Here is a 19,496-nt window from a genome sequence, read left to right as displayed (position 1 = left end):
GGGATGTAAGGCAGGAATTCAGTGAGCTAGGGTGGAAACTTAGATCTAGGACAAAGAGTTATTACCTCTGGGTTGTTACCTGTGCCACGTGATAGCGAGACGAGGAATAGGGAGAGAGAGGAGTTGAACAGGTGGCTACAGGGATGGTGCAGGAGGGAGGGTTTCAGATTTCTGGATAATTGGGGCTCATTCTGGGGTCGGTGGGACCTCTACAAACGGGATGGTCTACACCTGGACCAGAGGGGTACCAATATCCTGGGGGGGAAATTTGCTAATGCTCTTCGGGAGGGTTTAAACTGGTTCAGCAGGGGCTTGGGAACCTGAATTGTAGCTATAGTATACGGTATACAGGAGGTTGAGAGTAGTGAGGTCATGAGTAAGGTTTCAAAGTTGCAAGAGTGTGCAGGCAGGAAGGTGGTTTAAAGTGTCGTCTTCAATGCCAGGAGCATCCGGAATAAGGTGGGTGAACTTGCGGCATGGGTTGGTACCAGGGACTTCGATGTTGTGGCCATTTCGGAGACATGGATAGAGCAGGGACAGGAATGGTTGTTGCAGGTGCCGGGGTTTAGATTTTTCAGTAAGCTCAGGGAAGGTGGTAAAAGAGGGGGAGGGGTGGCATTGTTAAAGGACAGTATTACGGTGGCAGAAAGGACGTTTGATGGGGACTCGTCTACTGAGGTAGTATGGGCTGAGGTTAGAAACAGGAAAGGAGAGGTAAATTCCAGAGATGTAGAGGAAAGGATTGCAAAGATGATTCTGGATAGGGGCGAAAGCAACAGGGTAGTTGTTACGGGGGACTTTAACTTCCCAAATATTGACTGGAAACGCTATAGTTCGAGTACTTTAGATGGGTCCGTTTTTGTCCAATGTGTTCAGGAGGGTTTCCTGACACAGTATGTAGATAGGCCAACGAGAGGCGAGGCCATATTGGATTTGGTACTGGGTAATGAACCAGGACAGGTGTTAGATTTGGAGGTAGGTGAGCACTTTGGTGATAGTGACCACAATTCGATTACGTTTACTTTAGTGATGGAAAGGGATAGGTATATACCGCAGGGCAAGAGTTATATCTGGGGGAAAGGTAATTATGATGCGATGAGGCAAGACTTGGGATGCATCGGATGGAGAGGAAAACTGCAGGGGATGGCACAATGGAAATGTGGCGCTTGTTCAAGGAACAGCTAATGCATGTCCTTGATAAGTATGTATCTGTCAGGCAGGGAGGAAGTGGTCGAGCAAGGGAACCGTGGTTTACTAAAGCAGTCAAAACACTTGTCAAGATGAAGAAGGAGGCTTATGTAAAGATGAGACATAAAGGACCAAAAGTGAGAGCTAAGAAGAGCCTGGAGGGGACATGTGAAGTCTTTGGCAGCTAGGATCAAGGATAACCCTAAAGCTTTCTATAGATATGTCAGGAATAAACGAATGACTAGGGTAAGAGTAGGGCCAGTCAAGGACAGTAGTGGGAAGTTGTGCTTGGACTCCGAGGAGATAGGAGAGGTGCTAAATGAATATTTTTCGTCAGTATTCATACAGGAAAAAGACTATGTTGTCGAGGAGAATACTGAGATTCAGGCTACTAGACTAGAAGGGCTTGAGGTTAATAAGGAGGAGGTGTTAGCAGTTCTGGAATGTGTGAAAATAGATAAGTCCCTTGGGCCGGATGGGATTTATCCTAGGATTCTCTGGGAAGCTAGGGAGGAGATTGCTGAGCCTTTGGCTTTGATCTTTAAGTCATCTTTGTCTACAGGAATAGTGCCAGAAGACTGGAGGATAGCAAATGTTGTCCCCTTGTTCAAGAGGTGGAGTAGAGACAACCCCGGTAACTATAGACCAGTGAGCCTTACATCTGTTGTGGGCAAAATCTTGGAAAGGTTTATAAGAGAGAGGGTGTATAATCATCTGGAAAGGAATAATTTGATTAGACATAGTCAACACTGTTTTGTGAAAGGTAGGTCGTGCCTCACAAACCTTGTTGAGTTCTTTGAGAAGGCGACCAAACAGGTGGATGAGGGTAAAGCAGTTGATGTGGTGTATATGGATTTCAGTAAAGCGTTTGATGAGGTTCCCTACGGTAGGCTATTGCAGAAAATACGGAGGCATGGGGATTCAGAGTGATTTAGCAGTTTGGATCAGAAATTGGCTAGCTGGAAGAAGACAAAGGGTGGTGGTTGATGGGAAATGTTCAGACTGGAGTCCAGTTACTAGTGGTGTACCACCAGGATCTGTTTAGGGACCACTGCTGTTTGTCATTTTTATAAATGACCTGGAGGAGGGCGTAGAAGGATGGGTGAGTAAATTTGCAGATTACACTAAAGTCGGTGGAGTTGTGGGCAGTGCGGAAGGATGTTACAAGTTACAGAGGGACATAGATAAGCTGCAATGCTGGGCTGAGAGGTGGCAAATGGAGTTTAATGCAGAAAAGTGTGAGGTGATTCATTTTGGAAGGAATAACAGGAAGACAGAGTACTGGGCTAATGGTAAGTTTCTTGGCAGTATGGATGAGCAGAGAGATCTCGGTGTCCATGTACATAGATCTCTGAAAGTTGCCACCCAGGTTGAGAGGGTTGTTAAGAAGGCGTACGGTGTGTTAGCTTTTATTGGTAGAGGGATTGAGTTTCGGAGCCATGATGTCATGTTGCAGCTGTACAAAACTCTGGTGCGGCCGCATTTGGACTATTGCGTGCAATTCTGGTCGCCGCATTATAGGAAGGATGTGGAAGCATTGGAAAGGGTGCAGAGGGGATTTACCAGAATGTTGCCTGGTATGGAGGGAAGATCTTGAGGAAAGGCTGAGGGACTTGAGGCTGTTTTTGTTAGAGAGAAGAAGGTTAAGAGGTGACTTAATTGAGGCATACAAGATGATCCGAGGATTGGTTAGGGTGGACAGTGAGAGCCGCCTTCCTGGGATGGTGATGTCTAGCACGAGGGGACATAGCTTTAAGTTGAGGGGAGATAGATATAGGACAGATGTCAGAGGTAGGTTCTTTACTCCGAGTAGTAAAGGTGTGGTAAGCCCTGCCTGCAACAGTAGTGGACTCGCCAACACTAAGGGCATTCAAATGGTCATTGGATAGACATATGACGATAAGGGAATAGTGTAGATGGGCTTTAGAGTGGTTTCACAGGTCGGCGCAACATTGAGGGCCGAAGGGCCTGTACTGCGCTGTAATGTTCTCTGTTCTAACTCCTGCCACTGGATAAGTATAATATTGGGAGGATAAAAGCCATGCCCTTTTGTCCCTGTCGCAACTCCTGTTTTATATCCACCAACTCTATCTCTCTCTCTCTGGCAAATATTGTGGGGCTACACCAGACTTCTTGCAACCTAGTGTTGTATCTGACCCGGTGGTGAAGCTCTGACCACATCCATGGCATTACTAAGATTAGGTCCTTCCCCTATGTAATATTGCCTGACTGTACCCGAACCTCAGCTCATCAACTGACTCCTCATTCATGTTTTTGTTACCTATAAATTTGACCATTTCAACACACTGTTGGCCTACCTCCCATCTTCCGCCCTCCATAAAAGATCGCCCAATCTGTTACTCCTATCCTTATTCGCACCCAAGTTCCATTGACTCTTGTATGAACAATGTCTTGAATTTAAAATTCTCATCCTTCAACTCCCACCTCCTTTGACAATGTTTGGCCATCCACCCTTATATTCTTTTGTGTTTCTGTGTCTCAACTTTTTTATTAAAACTCCTGTGAAGTGCCTTGACATGTTTTAGTATGTTGAAGGCTACACCAGCATGTTGTTTTAAGAGTAGACTGTGTTCACCAGAATGTTGAATTATTTTGCTTTCAAAGGATGTTTATAAACCGCAGCGCAAGTACAAACGATTGGTTGCAGCAGGAGAATTGGTGGATGAAGAATCCAGAGTCCACTCTACCCTGTTGGAATTTGGCCGGTATGTTGAAGAACATAAAATAAAATAACTTAACTTTGTATTAAATGACAGGTAAGACAGTTTGGTATATTAACAATTAATTTCTACCCTATATTTAGAATAGTTGCAACTCCAGGTATCCAAATGACAATGATGATCAATGTGATTACTTCTACCTTTTATTAAAACAAAAAAAATCTAAGTAGTGCTATCATTTCATGAATATGAACGAGATGGGCAGACACACGAGCTGTAAACAACGGCAAAGGGGCGGGGGTGTATGTTACTTATTTTTTTAATGGGACCCTATATTAATAAAGCATTGCCTTGTAAATTTAGAAGGAGACGCATGTGACCAAACTCCTATGGTCTGGAGTTATCAGAATCTGTAACTCTGCAGAGAAAATAATGGACATCCTTGCTTCAGCAATCAGGAAACGTAGTCCTTGTCGCAACTGTATACCCAAAGCTAGAAAGTTTCATTTGTGTAGTGTCATAATCTTAGTGTGGTAAAACTGTGTTCACAGAAATGAACTTTTTTATTAACTGTAGTCACTTCTGTAACATGATTATATACAGCAATCATTTTTCAAAGTGCTATCCCACATGCAACAATTTGCCTCTGGCTCCCATAAGCCACCTCTTTCAGAGCACATTAGTAAGCAATAAATCAAGCCAAAGCCAGTTGGGTATCCTCATTCCCACAGGTGCAGAAAACTTGCTGCATTATGTTGAGCACCTTGCTGCGAAAGGAATGAAAAGCGAAGGTGGAGTTCTGTTTTGTGGGCCACTTGCATCAGTATTGGGATAGAAAGGAGCTGTACTGTTGGGACTAAGGCTAAATAGGATGGTCACAAGGACTTTGGTAAATGGGGGGAGGGCTCTGGGAGGTCAATACAGTTTCAAAAACAAGTCACAGGACCAAGAGTAAAGTTAGGAATCCTACCTTAACCAGAAGCAAGTAATAATAAATGGGTGAATAAAGCATATGGTCCACCTAAGAGCTCTATATACATTACACAGAGTAGAAGGAATAAATTAAATGAGCTTGAGGCAAATTTCAAATTGGATAATATGATGTAGCCATTACTGAGAGATGGCCGTGAGATTGTCAGAACTAGGAACTTTATATACCAGGTTATAAAGTTTACAGGACGGATAGAGAAATTGGCAGGAGGGGGAGTAACCTTAATTTACTTTCCAATTAAGGTGCAATTTGGTGTGGCTTCACCTACTCTGCACATCTTTGGGTAGTGGGGATGAGACCCACTCAGACACAGGGAGAATGTCCATGTAGAGTTTCTACACAGATAGTGACCCGGGGCAGGATCAAACCCAGGTCCTCGGCACCATGAGGCAGTAGTGCTAACCCACTGCTGCCCCCGGGAGTAGCCTTAGATTGGTGAGAGTGGATATAATGAGGGGAACGCATCCCGTGCAGATGTTGTAGGTGGAACTGAGGATAAGTAAAGGATCTAAAACTAATAGGTGTTTTGTATTGATCCCTTGGCAGCAGCTCAGAAGTGCTAGATTGGTATAAATGCAGAAATTGGGCAAGTGTGTTGCAAAGGCAAAGTAGTATTACTGGGGTATTTTAACTTAACATAGATTGGGAGAGGCAGTCAAGCACCTATCAAAAAGCTAGTGAATATCTGAAGTGTCAGGAATAATTTCCTACAGCAATATGTCCTGGAGGCAACAAGGGGACAAGCTGTATTGAATTTAGGAATGAGCCAGATTTAATTAGTAAAATAATTGTGTGTGAGCATTTATCAAATAGTGATCATAACATGATTGAGTTCAATGTAATGTTTGAAAATGAAAAGCACATCCTTGTTCACGATGTTCTTAAGGTTAATGTGCAGGCTCAGTCGGCAGTTAGGGAGGCAAATGTAATGTTTCATGTCAAGAGGGCTGGAGTACAAGAGCAGGGATGTACTTCTGAGGCTGTATAAGGTTCTGCTCAGACCCCATTTGGAGTATTGTGAGCAGTTTTGGGCCCCGTATCTAAGGAAGGATGTGCTGGCCTTGGAAAGGGTCCAGCGGAGGTTCACAAGAATGACCCTGGAATGAAGAGATTGTCGTATGAGGAACGGTTGAGGACTCTGGATCTGTACTCATTGGAGTTTAGAAGGATGATAGGAGATCTAATTGAAACTTACAGGATACTGCAAGACCTGGATAGAGTTGGAGAGGAGTTTCCACCAGTAGGAAAAACTAGAAGCAGAGGGCACAATCTCAGACTGAAGGGGCGATCCTTTAATACAGATGAAAAGGAATTTCTTCAGCCAGAGTGTGGTGGATCTGTGGAACTCTTAGCCGCAGAAGGCTGTGGAGGCCAAATCAGTGTCTTATAGATAGATTCTTGATTAATAAGGGGATCTGGGGGTTATGGGGAAAAGGCAGGAGAATGGGGATGATGAGAAATTTCAGCCATAATTTAATGGCAGAGGCCGACTCAATGAGCCGAGTAGCCTAATTTTGCTCTCATGCCTTTTGATCTTATGGTCTTTGCCTTGCAGACCATATTTTTCAATTATGACTTGAGGATGTTGTTGCATTGAGGCGAAATCTGTACTTTCATTTGGAATGACAAATACTGTATCTGAAACCCAATCCATCTTGTTGATAAACCTGCCACTGAAAACATGATTCAATCCTTTGTTTGGTCCCTGCAAGGAATCCATTAAAAAGCCTATTACAAAGTGTACGACCATGTCTGTTGGTCTATCTTCAGTATATTCTGGAGAATTTCCTAAATATAATTCAGCTTCTGAATCAGTGATATTTGGATGGGCTTTGGGTCTGTCTTGGAGCTTTGATATCAAATCTCACCGACTATTTTATTTGGAACAAAGAAAATTGTCCCATTGGTTACTGCTATTCAAATCTGAAGTTGAACATTAATGTGATTACATAGATGCACGGATGCTCTTACATGACCTCCAAATAAACGCCACACCATGTGGTGCAAAAGCACACATGACAATGGACAACACAGTGGATAGAGGAAGCAGTGGCATAGTGATATTGTCACTGGACTAGTAATCCAGAGACCCTTGGTAATGCTCTAGGGACCTGGGTTTGAATCCCACCAGGGCAATTGATGGAATTTGAATGCAATAAAAATCTGTAATTAAAAGTCTAATGACGACCATGAAACCCTTATCCATTGTCATAACACCCATCTGGTTCACTAGTATCCTTTAGGGAAGGAAATATGCCGTCCTTACCTGGCCTGGCCTACATGTGACTCCAGACCCACAGCACTGTGGTTGCCCTTAACTGCCCCAAGGATTGGGCAATGAATGCTGGCCCAGTCAGCGACACCCACATCCCATGAATGAATTTTTTTAAAAATTGAAGATCAGGATCAGTGACTAATAATTCAGTCGTCGACTGATATCCGAATCACTAGTTTCTATTACATGCAAGCTGGAAAATTCAGTTATCTTTTAATGATTCTGGAATAGAAAGCTTGTATAATATTTGTGGCCATGTGCCTACTGGATTGTTGGAAAAAACCTGCCTCGTATGCTCATTTTTTGGGAGTGGCATGGTGTGTATGTATGTATGGATTGGATTGAATTGGATTTGTTTATTGTCACGTGTACCGAGGTACAGTAAAAAGTATTTTTCTGCGAGCAGCTCAACAGATCATTAAGAAAATGGGAAGAAAAGGGTATAAAAGAAAATACATAATAGGGAAACACCAGGTATGCAATATAACTAGATGACACCGGCATCGGGTGAAGCATACGGGGTGTAGTGTTAATGAGGTCAGTCCATAAGAGGGTCGTTTAGGAGTCTGGTAACAGCAGGGAAGAAGCTATTTTTGAGTCTGTTCGTGTGTGTTCTCAGACTTCTGTATCTCCTGCCCGATGGAAGAAGTTGGAAGAGTGAGTAAGCTGGGTGGGAGGGGTCTTTGATTATGCTGCCCGCTTTCCCCAGGCAGCGGGAGGTGTAGATGGGGTCAATCGATGGGAGGCAGGTTCGTGTGATGAACTGGGCGGTGTTCTTGCGGTCCTGGTCCGAGCAGTTGCCATACCAGGCTGTGATGCAGCCAGGTAGGATGCTTTCTATGGTGCATCTGTAAAAGATGGTAAGAGTTAATGTGGACATGCCGAATTTCCTTCGTTTCCTGAGGAAGTATAGGCGCTGTTGTGCTTTCTTGGTGGTAGTGTCGACGTGGGTGGACCAGGACAGATTTTTGGCGATATGCACCCCTAGGAATTTGAAACTGCTAACCATCTCCACCTCGTCCCCCCCGTTGATGCTGACGGGTGTGTACAGTACTTTGCTTCCTGAAGTCAATGACCAGCTCTTTAGTTTTGCTGGCATTGAGGGGGAGATTGTTGTTGCTACATCACTCCTCTACATTCCCTATCTCCCTCCTGTATTCTGAATCGTCGTTATTCGAGATCCGGCCCACTATGGCCGTATCGTCAGCAAACATGTAGATGGAGTTGGAACCAAATTTTGCCACGTAGTCGTGTGTGTACAGGGAGTGGAATAGGGGTCTAAATACACAGCCCTGCGGGGACCCGGCATTGAGGACTATTGTGGAGGAGGTGTTGTTGATTTTTACTGATTGTGGTCTGTTGGTCAGAAAATCGAGGATCCAGTTGCAGAGTGGGGAGCCAAGTGCTGGGCTTTGGAGCTTTGATATGAGCTTGGCTGGGATTATGGTGTTGAAGGCGGAGCTGTAGTCCATAAATAGGAGTCTGATGTAGGAGTACTTTTGTTGTCGAGATGCTCTAGGGATGAGTGTAGGGCCAGGGAAATGGCATCTGCTGTGGACCGGTTGTGACGGTATGCGAATTGCAGTGGATCAAGGCGTTCTGGGAGTATGGAGGTGATGCACTTCATGATCAAACTCTCGAAGCACTTCAGGGCCACCGGACTGTAGTCATTGAGGCACGTTGCCTGGTTCTTCTTTGGCACCGGTATGATGGTGGTCTTCTTGAAGCAGGTGGGGACCTCGGAGTGGAGTAAGGACAGGTTGACGATGTCCGCGAAGTTAAAGATGCATGGATGTAACTGCAAGCCCTCAGCAATGTGGTTGATTCTTAACTGGCTTCTGAAATAATTTAGCAGATCACTTAGTTGTCAAAAAGGTGGCTCACTACCACCACCTTGAGGCCCAGCAGCAGCTAAAGCATTAGTGTGGAGGGGCTCCTCCTCCACACTGGCCTTGGTCGTTCAGGTCCTTGATTTTTAATAAACCTTCAAAATATTATACAGCGAGGTACGAGCAGGGGAAAAGGAGAAGAGGCCGCAAGCTGTGGCCCGGGGGAGGAAAGGAGGGAAAGTTGTGTGAGAGGAGCCGGGGTCGGAGACTTGGACGCGGCCAGGGAGAGTCGCGACCCCCCCGCTCTCCCCGGAACGGAGCTAGCGCATCGGAGCGCGAGCCGGTGCGACCGAGCCACCACCCCCCCAGCACAGCAGAACGTGGGCGGCCGAGGAGAAGGCCCCCCCACGCGCGGCAGCAGGGTTAGGGCAACAGAACGCGGGGCAGGAAGAGCGGTGGCCCGAGCCAAAGCGGGGACCGAGCCATCAACAAGGACCGACCAACCACTAGGAGGCAGCGGAACAGAGGGGGGCTCCCGGCCCGACCAGAAGCCCCTCTCTTGCTCTCTCGACCCTGGGTGAGTGAGGAGGAGAAAAAGAAAAGAAGAACTTCCCCTTTTTTGGGGGGGAAAAAAAAACTTTGAAAAGAAAACTGTTAAAGGGACAGAAAATTCCTTCTCTTTTTCCACATTTAAAAAAAAACTTACCGGAAAAGAGTCTTGAGGGAGGGGGGGGGAGAAAAAAGAAATTAAAAAAATAGAGGGGGAGGGGGGTAGAAGAAAAGGGGGGAAAAATGCCAGAAGGGAGCCAAAGCAGAGGGAGAAAGGACACCAAAAGCAAACTGGGCAATACGCAAGCCCGCTCAGACGAGCTAATCGGCACACACAGTGGCAGAATGGAAGCCTCGCCGCAACAAAAAGAACTGGGCAGACAGGAGTATTTCCCACCTGAGCCAGAGGGGAACTGGAAGGCAGCCTTTGCTGAGGCGCTGAGGGAACACCAGCAGGAAAACAAGGCAGGGACCAGAGCAGACATAGAGGCCGCAGTACAGGCAGCAGTGACCAAGGCCCTGGCGGAGGTGCAGCTCACCCTGGGCAGAGCAGAGAAGAAACTGGAAGCCCAAGAGGAGAAACTGGAAACCCAAGAGGAGAAACTGGAAACCCAAGAGGAGAAACTGGAAACCCAAGAGGAGAAACTGGAAACCCAAGAGGAGAAACTGGAAACCCAAGAGGAGAAACTGGAAACCCAAGAGGAGAAACTGGAAACCCAAGAGGAGAAACTGGAAACCCAAGAGGAGAAACTGGAAACCCAAGAGGAGAAACTGGAAACCCAAGAGGAGAAACTGGAAACCCAAGAGGAGAAACTGGAAACCCAAGAGGAGAAACTGGAAACCCAAGAGGAGAAACTGGAAACCCAAGAGGAGAAACTGGAAACCCAAGAGGAGAAACTGGAAACCCAAGAGGAGAAACTGGAAACCCAAGAGGAGAAACTGGAAACCCAAGAGGAGAAACTGGAAACCCAAGAGGAGAAACTGGAAACCCAAGAGGCGAAACTGGAAACCCAAGAGGCGAAACTGGAAACCCAAGAGGCGAAACTGGAAACCCAAGAGGCGACCGTTAAGGAGCTGGAAAAAGCCGCGACTGACATGAGTGACCAGATCACGGCCCTGGAGAAAGAGGTGGCGAGACTGGGCACATGCAGGGGAGCCTAAAGGGCAGGGTGGACGACCAGGAAACCGCTCAAGAAGACAAAATGTCAGGATCGTGGACCTACCTGAGGGGATCGAGGGTAGAAACCCCATGGCCTACGTGGCCGAGATGCTGGGCAACTTAGTGGGGAGAGAAACTTTCCTCAACCCACCAGAAATGGACAGAGCACACCGGTCACTGCGCCTGAAGCCCAGGGCGGGTGACCACCCGAGGGCAGTTATAGCTAAACTGCACCGGTACTAAGACAGGGAAACAATCCTGCGCTGGGCCAGGCAAAACAGAACTTGCAAATGGGAAGGACATTTCATTAGGGTTTACGATGACATTGGGGCAGACCTCGCCAGGAGACGGGCCGAATTCAATAGAGCGAAAGCAGCCCTTCACAAGAACAATGTGCGTTTTGGTATGCTGTACCCAGCGAAACTCTGGGTCACATACCAAGAAAAAGAGTATTTCTTCATAGCCTCCTCCGACACAAACAAGTTCATCGCGGAACACGGACTGGAAAACCAACAACGAGGGTAGAAATACTGGGCCCCTGGCAAGGGGCAACAACACTCCGAGGGGGAGGGGTGAGGCAAAGCCAGGTGAGCGCACCCTGAACAAAAAGCAAACCACTACCCGAGAGACCGCCACAGGTGGGAGACCAGCACGAGGGTACAAGAGTAGCGGAGGAGGGAGAGCAAACGAGGGGGGCGCAGGGTAGGATGAGGAAGAGTGGGCAGAAAAACACAGATGCTGGGCAGGGGAGAAGCGAGACAGTAACTCCCGAGAGGGGGGGTCACCGCACTCGCAAGAAAGCTAGCACCAGGGACATGCAAAAAAGCAGGGCCGCAGCGTGCCCCCAACAGGGGGAACGGCGCCAGGCCCGGGGGGGGGGGGGAACCACTCAACAAAGGCGGGAGAGCAAACGGGGATAGGAGCAGGGGAAAGTGGGACAAAGGAGGGATATACAGGAGAGGGGGAGGAAAGGGGGGGGGGGGGTGAAGCACAGGAAGAGACGGACCGGGGGGTGGAACACTGGGATGGAGGGACAAACCAGGCTAGAAAAGGAACAGTAATAGGGCTACAAAGTGCCATAACCAAGGGCTCGGAACAAGGAATCGCTGCAAGCATCCACCTAGTACGGTCTTTGGGCAAAGGGAGACCCCAGAGTGCAGGGGGCTACCTGCGTGGCGGTCGCACAGCGGGCGGCCATGCCGGGGGCCCCCTGGACTAAGGGAAACCCCGGAGCGAAGGCCCCGACCACAAGGAGAGAGCAGTGAAAGCAGCCATCCTGAACGGCCCCCTAACGAGGGGGAACCCCGGAGGGCAGGGGCGCGTCCACCAGGTAAATATGGTTAATCCCACAGGAGCGAGGGGACAGAAACCCCCCACCAGGATAGTCACCTGGAACCGAAGGGAAGTCAACAGCCCAGTGAAAAGATCCCGAGTCTTCAACCACATAAGAAACATGAAGACAGACATAATCTTCCTCCAAGTGACTCACCTGAGAGAGCAGGACCGACTGCAGGTAAGAAAGGGCTGGGTGGGACAGACCTACCACTCCTGTTACGGGACGAGGGCCAGGGGGTGGCAATATGATCAGCAAATGGACGATGTTTAGGGCGACAAAGACTGTTACTGACCCAGGGGGACAGTACGTCATGGTCAACGGGGACCTGAATGGGGCACCGGTAGTACTAGTTAACGTGTATATGCCCAACTGGGACGACATGAGTTTCATCAAGAAGACCATGACAGAAATCCCTGACATAGCGACGCACTGGTTAATCATGGGGCGGGGGGGGGGGGGGGGGGGGGACTTCAACTGTGTACAGGACCCAACGACTGACCGATCAACCCCCAAGACGGGGAAAACCTCAAGCATGGCATGGGAACTCGGTCATTTATGGAACAGATGGGTGCGGTGGACCCCTGGAGGTTCGCCCACCCAGGGGAGAAAGAGTTTTCCTCCTTCTCCCCAGTACACAACGTATACACCAGAATTGACTTCTATGTGGTGGGGAAAACGGTGCTTCCAGGAATGGACAAAGTGGCATACTCCGCAATTGTGATATCCAAACACGCTCCACACTACATGGACGTGAGGCTGGAGACGGGCAGGGCCCAACGCCCCACATGGAGGTTAGACGTTCCCCTACTAGCTGACAAGGCCTTCAACGAAAAGATATCGCGGGCCATAGCAGAGTATACGGAGAACAACCAGAACAGGGAGGTCTCACCCTCCACGTTCTGGGAAGCACTAAAGGCCGTACTAAGAGGGGAAATCATCGCTTTCAAAGCGTGAAGAGATAGGGAGCAAAGGGCGGCTAGGCAGCAGCTGGTCGACTCCATTTTGGAGGTAGACCGTAAATACTCCGAGGCCCAGACCGTAGAGCACCTGGCGGAGAGGAAAGAGTTACAAAGGAACTTTGATCTGCTCTCCACCAGGAAAGCAGGGCTTCAACTCGGCCAGGCATGTGGGACCCCATACGAACATGGAGACAAAGCCAGCTGAGAAAGCAGGCAGCCATCAGGGATACTAGAGCCACATTAGAAACAGAGCCAGAAAAGATCAACAAAGCCTTCAGGGCCTTTTACCAAGGGCTGTACACTTCAGAGCCCCCAATGGGGGAGTCCGGGATGAAATGGTTCCTTGATGGACTGGACATACCAGTCGTGGGGAAGGGCAGAAAACGGGGCCTAGAAGCCACCACTAGCACTGGGAGAGATCATAGACAGCATTTGCTCCACGCAAGCAGGTTCCCGGCGGACTTGTACAGAACATTTGCGACAGCACTCGCCCCGCACCTGCGGGAGATGTTCACAGACTCGCTGGCTAAGGGCACACTGCCACCCATGCTAGCACAGGCCTCAATCTCGCTGATACCGAAGAAAGATAAAGACCTAACGGAATGTGGGTCATACAGACCCATCTCACTGCTGAACGCAGATGCCAAAATACTGGCCAAGATTCTAGTCAAAAGGCTAGAGGACTGCGTGCCAGAGGTGGTCGCAGAGGACCAGATGGGCTTTGTCAAAGGTAGACAGCTTATCCAACATTAGGCGCCTGCTGATCGTATTAATGACCCCATCCGGGGAGAGAACACCAGAGGTGATCATCTCCCTAGACGCAGAAAAGGCTTTCGAGTGAGTCGAATGGAAATACCTGATAGAGGTATTGGAGCGGTTCGTGCTTGGAACAGGATTCACCTCCTGGGTAAAACTCCTATGCAATGCTCCCATGGTGAGCGTACGGACAAACAACACCAACTCCCGACACTTCCAGTTGCACAGGGGCACCAGACAAGGATGCCCACTGTCCCCGCTGCTGTTCCCTCTAGCGATCGAGCCACTAGCAATTGCGCTCCGAGCAGCAAAAAGCTGGAGGGGGATCCAAAGGGGCGGCAGAGAGCGCAGAGTCTCACTCTATGAAGATGACCTGCTCCTCTACATTTCGGACCCACAAAGCAGCATGGACAGAATCATCGTGCTCCTGAAAGAGTTTGGCGCCTTCTTGGGCTACAAACTCAACATGAGCAAAAGCGAGATCTTCCGGTACACCCATAAGTAGGTGGGGCAGCACTAACGGGACTGCCGTTTAAACAAGCCCGACACAAATTCTACTACCTGGGAATCCAAATAGCCCATGACTGGAAAAGGATCCACAAATGGAACCTCAGCAGTCTGACAGAGGAAGTAAAAAAGGACCTGCAAAGATGGAACACACTCCCACTCTCCCTCACGGGGAGAGTCCAGACGATCAAAATGAACGTGCTGCCCAGGTACCACCACCTATTCAGATCCATCCCGATCTACATCCCCAAGGCCTTTTTCAAAGCATTAGACAAACTAATCATAGCGTTTGGATGGGCGGGGGGGGGGGGAAGAAAGAATGCTAGGATCCCAAAGAAGGTCTTACAAAAAACAAAATCAAGGGGAGGGCTAGCCCTCCCAGACCTCCAATTCTACCACTGGGCGGCGACGGCCAAGCGAATAAGGGGATGGATCAAGAAGCCAGAGGCCAAGTGGGTGTGCGCGGAAGAGGCCTTCCCAAAGGGGACCTCCCTCCGGGAGGCCCTCGCCACGGCGGCACTCCCATCCCCACCCAAAAAACACTCCAGCAGCCCGGTGGTAATAGCCACCCTCCAGTCCTGGAACCAACTACAGCAGCAATTTGGCCTGAGCAAAATGTCGGACAAAGCTCCCATCTGCAACAACCATAGGTTCACACCAGCACTGACTGACGCCACCTTCAAAAGGTGGAGACAGGACGGGGGGGGGACACTGACAGTCAAGGACCTATACACCGACTGCAGGGTCGCAACACTGGACGAACTGACTGAGAAATTGCAGCTAGCCAGGGGGAACGAGCTAAGGTACCTGCAACTCAAAAACTTCCTAGGAAAGGAGACAAGGACTTACCCACAACCGCCATGACAGACATTACTGGAAGAGGTCCTGGACGCGAGCATACGCGAGAAAGGAAACTGTAGCGACATGTATGACTGACTGGTAGAAGGGGCCGACACCGTACTGGACGCAACAAGAATAAAATGGGAGGAGAACCTGGGGATCGATGTAGGGTGGGGACTCTGGAGCGAAGCACTGCATAGGGTCAACTCCACCTCCACATGCGCAAGGCTCAGCCTGATGCAACTAAAAGTGGAACATGGAGCCCACCTAACAAGAACCCGTATGGGTAGGTTCTTCACGGAGGTGGAGGATAGATGTGAACGGTGCCAAGGAGGCCCGGCCAACCGCGCCCACATGTTCTGGTCTTGCCCCAGACTTGGGGAGTACTGGACTGCCGCCTTCGAGGCAATGTCCAAAATGGTGGGGGTGAGGGTGGAGCCATGCCCGAAAGTGGCGATTTCTGGGGTTTCTGACTAGCCAGATCTATTCCTGGGGAGGAGGGCAGACGCCCTTGCCTTTGCCTCCCTGATCGACCGCCGTAGAATCCTGTTCGGCTGGCGGTCAGCAGCACCACCCAAAGCTGCAGACTGGCTGTCCGACCTCTTGGAATCTCTCCAAATGGAGAAAATCAAATTCGCCATCTCTGGGTCAGACAACGGCTTCCACAGAACATGGGAGCCATTCACCCAATTGTTCCAGGACCTGTTTGTGGCCAACAAACAAGCAGAAGAATAGCCAGGTAGCCAAGTACCAGGGGAAAGCAGCCAAAGCATGAGAGGGAGAGATAGACCGGGAGGGGGGGGGGAGGAGGACAGCTAAATCTAAGAGGAAGGAAAGACAAACCACGGGGGGGGGGGGAGAGGCGGAGGAGGGAAGAGACAGGGAACAATAGAGGAGAGCCAGGGAGGTAGGTGGGAGGGGGAGAGAGAGCAGGGAAATGTTAACTAACTTTGCATCCACAAAAAGGAGAATACAGGCAGAAGACTGGAGGACCGGCTGAAGCAGTAGTGAGCACGAGACTACAGCGGCAGTGAAATCCGTCCGGGAGAAGCAAGGGGAAACACCAGCACCAGACCCACTTGAGGATTGCCCTCCGGAATTGTCGCTCCGGCACCCAAATGTATATCTACCACCCTCCCCACAAACAGATGACTACTTAAGTGTGTAAATAATTTTGCCACGTGTACAGTGTTGCTGCAGTATAGGGCGGGTGCATTATACCCTATCAGTTACGTTATTTGATTTTGTACTTCCCTCGTGTTGTTACTGTTTTTTTTTTTCTTTTCTCCTCTCCCTTTGTGATTTGTGTCTGTGTGCCCTTCTCTCTTATTTATATATATATATATATATATATTTATATATATGACTTCCTCTCTGCATCAATATTGCCCCTGCTCTCTAAGTGGGGTTGCCAATTGAGCTTTGCTTGTTTGTGGCCTGTCCATTCTTCCTTAATGGGATGGCAAATGCAGAGGTGGCCTTTTAATCTTCTGTCTTCCATGAGATCTTGATGCTAAAGGTGACAGTATAATGAAAATGTCAAGGACGACTGGAAGATGAATCAATGACGGGTGCAAAGTTACTTTGAGTCGTCACTAATGCAGACAATAAGCTTGAGTCACATGCTGTAGGCGCAAGTAAGAAGTGATTTTCTCTTGTGTAAAGATATAGGAAGGCTATGTATATAAGCACCCTCTACAGTTTTCAACCTCTGCTATGCTTTTGAGCCAGTTTGTTTATTTGGTATTGAGTTTATCCCATTACATAGTAAATTGAGGCTGCAAAACCCTTTTAGTTCAGAACTTGCAATAGCCTGAGATTGCTTTCATCATCCCATTTGTTATGGGTTGTGGTTATACGTATATCCCAGTAACACAAGCTTTTTCAACATAGTTTACATCCATCTAATCGCTTTGGTTTTGCCTAATTGTCTCAGATTTTATTTTATTTTATTCGTTCACGGGATGTGGATGTCGCTGACTGAGCGAGCATTTGTTGCCCATCCCTGAGGGTGTTTGAGTCAACCACATTGCTGTGGGTCTGGAGTCACGTGTAGGCCAGACCAGGTGAGGATGATTTTCTTCCCTAAAGGACATTCGTGAACCAGATGGGTTTTTACAACAATTGACAATGATTTCATGGTCGTCATTGGACTTTTAATTCCAGATTTCTATTGAATTCAAATTCCACCATCTACCTTGGGATTCAAACCCATGTCCTCAGAGCATTACCCTGGGTCTCTGGATTACTAGCCTAGCAACAATACCACTATGCCACTACCTTCCCAATTGATCTGTATTCAATCGAGTGGCAGTGGTTAGCACTGCTGCTTCACAGCGCCAGGGACTCTGGTTCGATTCTAGCCTTCGATGCCGGTTATTGTCGAGTTTGCACGTTCTCCAAATATCTGATGGGTTTCCACCTGATGCTCCAGTTTCCTCCTCCAGTCTAAAGATATGCAGGTTAGATGGATTGGCAATGCTAAATTGTCCTTTAGTGTCCAAAGATGTGTCGAGGTTAGGTTGTGGGGGTGGGTAGCGTGCCCTTTTGGAGGGTCGGTGCAGACTCAATAGGCTGAATGGCCACCTCCTGCACTGTAGGGATTCTATGAATCTATGATTTTGACTGTGTGGTTTAATTTTAAAACAATTGCTGCCAACAGACATGTTACTAAAACTACAACAACATGCTGGAAATACTCAGGTCTGCATACAAACATCTAAATGGGAGCAGGGTAGGCCATTCAACCTTTTGTCTCCTCCATTCAATAAAATGATGGCTAATGTGGTTATGTTTCAAATTCCACATTCCCATCTACCCTGATAACCTTAGATTCCCTTGCCTAACAAGAACACATTTACCTTCGCCTTAAAAATATTCTATAACCCCCACCTCTACCACGTTCTGAGTCAGAACGTTCCACAGTACCACATGCCTCAAATCTTTTTCCCTCCTCTTCCAAAAGGATAACCCCAAATTTTAAAACTGTGTCCTCTCCTTCTGGATTCACCCACCAGAGGAAACATCTGTTCCACCTCGATCTTGTCGAGACCGTTCATGATTTTGTACATTTCAAGCAAATCACCCCTCACTCTTCAAAACTCCAATGGAAGCAAGCCCAGTCTATCCAACCTTATAAGACATCTGGCTCATTCCAGGTATCCATCTAGTAAAAAATAAAAGCAAATTACTGCGGATGCTGGAATCTGAAACAAAAGAGAAAATGCTGCAAAATCTCAGCAGGTCTGGCAGTATCTGTAGGGAGAGAAAAGGGCTAACGTTTTGAGTCTGATGACTTTGTCAAAGCTTTGTCATCCATCTCGTAAACTCCTCCAAGCTGCCTACAATGTATTAACAGCATTTCGGACCAAAAACTGCACGCAAATGTCCTCTGTAACTGATGTATAACATTCTTATTTTCAATGTTCAATTCCTCATAAAAAAGAAGAGCATTCCATTAGCCACCTTAATTACTTGCTGTACCTGGTGGCTAACCTTTTGTGCCATACACAAAAACTAGGAACTCCACCTCAGAAATCTAGTCGTTCTCTGTTGAAGTAATTCTCTGCTTTTTTATTTTTATTGCCAAAGTGAACAACTTCACATTATACTCCCATCTGCCAGATTTTTGTCCACTCCCTCAATCTATCCATTTCCATCTGCAACTACTGTCCTCAGAACATGCCGACCTATCTTTGTGTCATCTGCAAATTTAGCCATGCCTTTGGTCCCCTTATCTAAGGTATTGAAATAAATTGTAAAAAGTTTGAGGCCTCAGCACAGACCTTTGCGAAACTCCTCTCGTTACATCCTGCCAACCTGACAAGTACCATTTATGCATACATTTTGTTTTCTGCCAGCCAGTCTTCTATTCATGCTGATATGTTACCCCCTACGCCATGGAATTTTATTTTCTGCAATAACCTTTGATGTGGCATCTTTTCAAATCCCTTCTAAGTATGGTACATCTACAGAGTTCCTTTATCCGCAGCACGTTATTCCTTCAAAGAAATCAAATGAATCGATTAAAGATTATTTCCCTTTAACAAAACCATGCTGACACTTCCCAATTACCTTGAGTTTTTCTAACTACCCAGCTAGAAAATCCTTAATGATTGATTCCATAACCTTCCCCATGACAGTTGGCCTATAATTTCCTGCTTCATAGAGGGGTTATATTGGCTGCATTCCAATCGGATGAAACTTTTCCAGAATGTAGTGAATTTTGAAAAATTAATACCGGCGCATCCACCTCATTAGCCACCTCTTTCAAACCCCTGGGATGACCGCTATCAGGACCTGGAGACTCGTCAGCCTGCAGCTCTCATCAGTTTGCTCAGTACCACTTCCCGAGTGATTCACATAGTTCCTCTCTCCCTTCCAACTCCTGATTTTACAGCTATTACTGGAATGCTTTTTTTGTATC

General features: G+C 47.8%; 1 protein-coding gene across 1 annotated transcript in view; it reads left to right on the top strand.

The window, feature by feature from the left end:
• The window catches only part of ccdc93 (CCC complex scaffolding subunit CCDC93), a 95,584-nt gene that overhangs the window by 35,035 nt on the left and 41,053 nt on the right, over positions 1-19,496 (top strand). Inside the window, exon 7 of the mRNA XM_072473028.1 lies at positions 3,814-3,914. Coding sequence (XP_072329129.1) covers positions 3,814-3,914 — 101 coding nt within the window. The remainder of the gene's footprint in view (positions 1-3,813; positions 3,915-19,496) is intronic.

This window comes from Scyliorhinus torazame, chromosome 2 (assembly GCF_047496885.1).
Source record: "Scyliorhinus torazame isolate Kashiwa2021f chromosome 2, sScyTor2.1, whole genome shotgun sequence".
Taxonomy (NCBI): Eukaryota; Metazoa; Chordata; class Chondrichthyes; order Carcharhiniformes; family Scyliorhinidae; genus Scyliorhinus; species Scyliorhinus torazame.
The sequence above is the reverse complement of the archived record's forward strand: the minus strand, read 5'-3'. Positions and strand labels throughout refer to the sequence as shown.